The 6,000-nt window shown below is 37.8% G+C and overlaps 2 protein-coding genes across 2 annotated transcripts; both read right to left on the bottom strand.

Annotated features, from left to right (window-relative positions):
* Window positions 1-1,159: 1,159 nt before the first annotated feature.
* Window positions 1,160-2,917, bottom strand: LOC111602140 (putative gustatory receptor 57a). Its single transcript, XM_023319089.2, has 2 exons — window positions 1,793-2,917; window positions 1,160-1,276 (listed from the first exon to the last, which is right to left on the bottom strand). Exons 1-2 carry the CDS (start codon window positions 2,915-2,917, stop codon window positions 1,160-1,162), a joined length of 1,242 nt encoding a protein of 413 aa, XP_023174857.2.
* Window positions 2,918-3,343: 426 nt separating this feature from the next.
* LOC111602139 lies at window positions 3,344-3,984 on the bottom strand. The gene is made up of 4 exons (XM_023319087.2): window positions 3,934-3,984; window positions 3,720-3,878; window positions 3,491-3,664; window positions 3,344-3,364 (listed from the first exon to the last, which is right to left on the bottom strand). Exons 1-4 carry the CDS (start codon window positions 3,982-3,984, stop codon window positions 3,344-3,346), a joined length of 405 nt encoding a protein of 134 aa, XP_023174855.2.
* Between the last annotated feature and the right edge of the window lie 2,016 nt (window positions 3,985-6,000).

The following is a 6,000-nucleotide window of genomic DNA, read 5'->3' as shown; positions in this document are numbered from 1 at the left end:
TTGGCTCGAATTACGTCGGCTTTTGTTATCTGGATTTATGCCACGCATCCGACATGAATGAATGCTCTATTTATTAGGCTTATTTCGACAGCAAATTGTAGTCGATATAATCGCAAATGGGCATTTGGACACACACGAAATGCTTTTTCTATTGTTCGTCTTTTATTTCAAATAATTATGAACTAAAATTTGTATGAAATTTTTTTTATATAAGTGGATCAGAGAGTTATAGTGTAGACTAGAGTATAGTAGTAGCAGTAAATTGTATGTAAACAAATAGCTGTGTTGTTAAGTGGGAAATGACTGACTAGAAAATACCCGGCTTGGCTCGGCTTTTGAAACTGATCAATGATATATACTTCATAGAACTTTTGGCTTTGCTGGCTCTGTATATCAAGTCGAAGTTTATCCCGCTTAACCAGTTTCATAAATGATTAACAAATTAAATCGCCATACTCATTAAATTTATTCAGACTGAGAGTAAGATGTATGCGATACTTAACATTACCCTGAGATTCTAAGGAATTCAATGACTTATTCTGCGATTCTCATAATTTCAATTAGTCTCCATTAAAAATACATATTTTTACTTTAATCTAAAATTGTTTCACATATTGATAAAATTATTAATAAGCACTGAAAAGCATTTTCCAATATATTAAATTTAAGCTTTCCTCTTTTATATAATGTTGCCCATCAAAGTCTAATGCTCTAACAAATATTTTGTAATGCATTTCTGTTGCGTTTGTCGAAGGAACAATTTAAAATCAAGGAGAAAAAACTGTCACAATATGAGAGGAGTGAGCGTGGCGGAGGCGTGGCACCACCCATAAATGAGGCTCAATAAAGCACTGTAGGCATGGTCGCAATGATAAAGCCTGACTGCATGGCTGGCTGGTTGGCTGGTTGGCTGGCTGGCTGGCTGGTCGATTGCCCGTTCGAGGCTCGCTTCATTTGCATAAAATTCAAATAAAATAAACGACAAACATTATAATCATTAGCCAGCAACCGCCTCCTGGGTGCAGTGGCAGCCAGTAGCGCAGCCCTCCGCTGACATATTTATGGAGTTTGTATGTTAACGAGCCGTAAATTAATTTAGCTAATGATATACTATATATATGTATAAGTGTGTCTCTGTGTGGGTGTGTGTGTACCTGTCTTAAATGCCTATCCAATCCTGTAGAGCGACCTTCTGCTGTTCCACTTGCTCGCCCAGCTGCTGCGTCATGGCAAATGAGATGAGCACCAGCAAATAGTTGCATACAATCGAGGTATACTGAAAGAGAAATCCAAGTTTTTTACTTTCTTAAAGCAAGTAACTTCATAAGAAACAATAATAAGATCTCTGAAAGTATAAATTGCAATGCAATTCCTTCCTTAGTGTCTGTAGCACCAAAAACCCAAAAAGATTATAAAAAATTACTATTTCAGTAAATCAAAAACTAAACTAATTACTTTTTAAAACTTTTGAAAATTTTTAACATTTTTTTAAATTTATTAAACATTTTTAGAAATACTTTTCAAATTTTTAAAAATTTTTAAAAATGTAAAAAAAGTTTTTCGATCTACTGAAAAAAGGCTGAAAGATCGATAGGGCGCTCAACACACGATATCTGCGTGAGAACTAGAGATTTTTAAGATTTTTTATTTTAAATTCGATTTTTTATTTTAGATTAATTTTACCCAAAGATTTGAGATTTCAATTTCAACAAGTGAAAGCCTTTGTAAATGTCTAGTCAGTTTCCTCTCGTCTTTCTCACACCAACTCTCTCTCTTTCTCTTTCCCACTCACCAAGGTAATAACGGTTTTATCGAGCACCGTGCTCCTGCCACTCGTATACTCGATTTTGTACTGCAAACGCCAGCGCATTATGGACTCCACGAGCTGTTTGATAGCTGGATTCCCCGGAAACCAGTTGTCAAGCTGCTCGAGCAAATGCAAACATTTGCGGCCCTCCTCAATGCTTCTGCTGCAGTAGACAGGTGCGATGAGCATCTTGTAGACGGGCACCAGCATGCAGATGGAGAGAAAAGCCATTAGCATCACGCCCATCGTCTCGCCCACATCCTGGTTGCTGTCGCTTATGTCTGACGAGCGTCCGAATATGATGTAGAGCTCGCTCGTGCTCAGGGTAAAATCATGTGCCATGGCACACCACAAGGTGAGATTGTAAACGTCATTGATATCCATGATCAGATAATGCAGCTGCTTAACCATGTCGACCAAAGAGCGTAAGCGTCTTTCCAGCTGTGGCTTGAGCAGTCGCTGCGGCTGCAAAATCTGTTGCAACAGACGAAATCTTATGCCCAGCAGCTCGGCCAGGCTCATGTGCACAAAGCCCGTTAGATGCGGACCACCTGTTATAATTATATAGCACAGGGCAGCGGGCACCACGATTTCCAAATGATGGCCCTCGGCTAGGCGCGCCAGACCCATGTTCACAGCGCCCAAGTACAGGACTGCGACCGTGGACAGCACCACAATGTGTTTGCGCAGCACCTTGCCGTAGTTCATGCGGGCGCCAAAGTCGACTATCAACTGTTTATCGATCTCAGCCAGTTGCTGATAGATGGCCACATAACGCTGCGTCCAGGAGTGCAGCGAGAGCATTGTGATCACGAAAACAAGTGAGGAGAGAACCAGTTCCATGGCCATGATGCTCAGTACGAGCTTGTCCAGTTGCTGCATTCGCTCTCGCATCAGTTCAGTTCGCACCAAAGCATAGATGGTGGCACTTAAGCCAACTAGTGCCAGGCACGCACAGCTCAGGGAGTAGAGACGCGTCCATTTGTTGCTGACAAAGCGGCCTCCACGCTCAAAGAATCCAGTGCAGCCCATGACGAACTGCACCCGGCTAATCAGAGTGACGCATTCGTACAGACTTCCCGGTTCCCGAATGAAATAAAAAATCGCCATTATTCCCGGCTGCATAAATCAAAGCTTGCTCGCGCCTCGTACACAACTGAGTGGCCGGACGAAACTTTGGCGTGTGGATATTAAAGTAATTATGCCACAATGAGGCAATCGATCTGATATCTGCCTGAAGTAAAACGCATCAAAAAGTAATTAAAACACACAATTTACAGTTGAGTCGGCGAGACTCTGAAACTCTGGCAGTGACTTGAAAGCTTTGGCAGTATTTTCGATCTAAAATAGGCTTCATTAATCCTAGTTTATTTACACTAATACAGCTAAAGCATTGCACTAGGCTTGAATAATTAAATTAAATTTTATATTAAATTTTCTTTTTGTCCCTCATTTTAATCATTTCCATCGCGTGAAAATAAAACTTTACTGTACCAATTATTTCGCTAGGCCTATTCTGAAAGCCCTCCGTGAATTTTACGGAAAACAAGTAAGAGCCTAAAGGCAGAATCGGAATTACGTCCTCATTAATGTAGAGATTGCGTGCAATTAGATGCTTCTGTGAGTGTCAAAGAAAATCAATTCAATCAGCTGATATATCAAGTATTATCAATCAAATCTTACCTCAAAAGGGCAGCTGTGGTTGGCATTTGAATACTCTTTGATTATTTTGTACATAAGTGTTCCGTAGGGTAAGAAATTTCTTTTTGCAATGATCTCACATGCATTAAAGGTGACGTTGACCAGGAAGGGGTGGTATTGATTGCTGTAGCCCTTCTTAAATGCCTCAAACTGAACCTGCAGCATAAAATCGCAATAAAAAATCAGAATTTGAATCGATATTATTATTTACCGAAAAATTTCGTATTGGCACAATGAGATCGCAGTCCATTTGAGCAACTGCCTTATTCCAATTGATCGCCTTAACGTAACAAGAGACGTTCTCAACTCGTTTCGGGTTAGTAATACACTCAATATTTGTAGTTTTGTATACGATCTTACGATCTGCTCCCTGAAAAGGAAAGAGCCATCAATTGTACATCTCTAATACTTCGACTGATTTTTACCGCACTCCACTCTGGCCATAGGATTATGACGACCATCCAAGCCAGATACATTTCGTCGACTATTCATTTTTCGAATGGCAACGGCTGCACTATATATAGAGTAAGCAAAAGTGATTTTTAATTATGGTCAGCTTGTAATAAATGAGGCGAAAACTCACAATATTTTCGCATTATAATTGTGAATATTTATAAATATCTTAATTGTATCATAGCTTAAAAGTTAAATTGTTACTCAGGTGCATAAATTATAGGATATATATTATATAGGCCATATAATATATAAAGCATTCGAGTTCTTATAGCATTGATATTCATTGAATCCGGAATCAAATGGATGACTTCGAACTCTTTTTTCTTAAACTATAGCTTGAACAGATTAATTATTACACAATGCTGGGAATTCATGTGGTTGAATTATTAAATTTGTTTCTGTTCCTTAGCTTTACCATTTCCATGACTTGAGCATAAAGTTTGATGATTCCAACTAGTTCGACTGGTCTATCTGCAAAGCCTTCTGTAACTTTAATGGAAAACAGGTAGATGCCCAAAGGAAAATTTGGCATTAAGTTCTCATTGAGTGAGAGATTCCGAACAATCAGATGATTCTGTATGTGTTACATAAGTGTTCCGTAGGATAAGAAGCTTCTCTTGGCAAAGATGTCGCAAGCATTGAAAGTGCCATTGATCAGGAAGGGATGATATTGATTGCTGTATCCCTTTTTAAATACCTCAAACCGGACCTGCAACGTAAATCAGCGATGAAATATTTATTTGAATATTTGCAAATTATATTATAATTATTACCGAAAAGTTGCGCAATGGCAAAACGAGATCACAGCCTATTTGAGCCACTGCCTTGTTCCAATTGATCGCCTTAATGTAACAAGAGATGTTCTCAACGCGTTTCGGGTTGGAAGTGCATTCAACATTTGTAAACTTATACACGATAATTGAATCCGCACCCTGAAAAGGGAAACCCGTTAATATATTACACATCTCTTATACTCAGATAGATTTTTACTGCACTCCACTCTGGCCAGAGGATTATGAAGACCATCCAAGGTAGATACATTTTGTCGACTGTTCACTTTTCGAATGACAATGCCGTCACTATATATATCAAGAAAGTGAAAGTGATTTTTAATTGTTGTGAAATCGTAATAAATGAGGCGAAAACTTATAGTATCGTAATATGAATGTGAACATTAGTAAATATCTTAATTGTATCATAGCTTAAAAGTTTTTTTTTTTGGAACTGATACTCAGGTGTATAAGCTACAGATAATATTATATAGGCTGTATATAATATTTAATTTATTAATTAAGGTGATAAATCAAAATATATTTTTCACTTTTTGTTCATATTAACGGAATATATTTTCCATCTAAAATCAGCTTCAATTATATTTTATTCAAGTATTACCCAGAATTAGACAATATTGTACTTGAAGTTCTTTTTACTAGAGATTGTATCATAGCTTGAACAGATGAATTATTAAACTAGGCTGGGCGTTCGTATAGTTGAACTATTGCATTTGATTCTGTTCCTTAGTTTTACCCTTTCCATGGCTTGAGCATAAAGTTTGATAAGTCCGACTAGTTCGCTTGGTCTATCTGCAAAGCCCTCTGTAATTTTAACGGAAAACAGGTAGACGCCCAAAGGAAAATTTGGCATTAAGTTCTCATTGAGTGAGAGATTCCGAACAATCAGATGATTCTGTATGTGTTAAAGAACAAGAAGTTAGCTAACTCATAAAGTAAGTTATTGCAATATTATTTTACCTCAAATGGGCAGCTGTGGTTGGCATTTGTAAACTCTTTGACTAATTTGTACATAAGTGTTCCGTAGGAGAAGAAGCTTCTTTTAGCAACGATGTCGCATATATTGAAAGTGGCATTGACTAGGAAGGGATGATATTGATTGCTGTATCCCTTCTTAAATGTCTCAAACTGGACCTGCAATATAAATTAGAATGAACAGAATTTCAATTATAAGAACTTGCTAATTATATCATAAATATTACCGATGAATTGCGAAGTGGCAAAATGAGATCACAGTCCATTTTA

Source organism: Drosophila hydei, unplaced genomic scaffold (assembly GCF_003285905.1).
Source record: "Drosophila hydei strain 15085-1641.00,03,60 unplaced genomic scaffold, DhydRS2 tig00008125-arrow-arrow-pilon, whole genome shotgun sequence".
Classification (NCBI taxonomy): Eukaryota; Metazoa; Arthropoda; class Insecta; order Diptera; family Drosophilidae; genus Drosophila; species Drosophila hydei.
The sequence above is the reverse complement of the archived record's forward strand: the minus strand, read 5'-3'. Positions and strand labels throughout refer to the sequence as shown.

Excerpts from the sequence above, each read along its gene's own strand:
- LOC111602140 (XM_023319089.2), bottom strand. The coding sequence starts at position 2,917 with ATGGCGATTTTTTATTTCATTCGGGAACCGGGAAGTCTGTACGAATGC. Across the intron at positions 1,277-1,792 it reads ATAAAACCGTTATTACCTTG|TATACCTCGATTGTATGCAA; the intron begins GTGAGTGGGAAA and ends TTTCTCTTTCAG.
- LOC111602139 (XM_023319087.2), bottom strand. The coding sequence starts at position 3,984 with ATGTATCTGGCTTGGATGGTCGTCATAATCCTATGGCCAGAGTGGAGT. Across the intron at positions 3,879-3,933 it reads TATGGCCAGAGTGGAGTGCG|GGAGCAGATCGTAAGATCGT; the intron begins GTAAAAATCAGT and ends TTTCCTTTTCAG. Across the intron at positions 3,365-3,490 it reads ACCACAGCTGCCCTTTTGAG|GCTCTTACTTGTTTTCCGTA; the intron begins GTAAGATTTGAT and ends TTCTGCCTTTAG.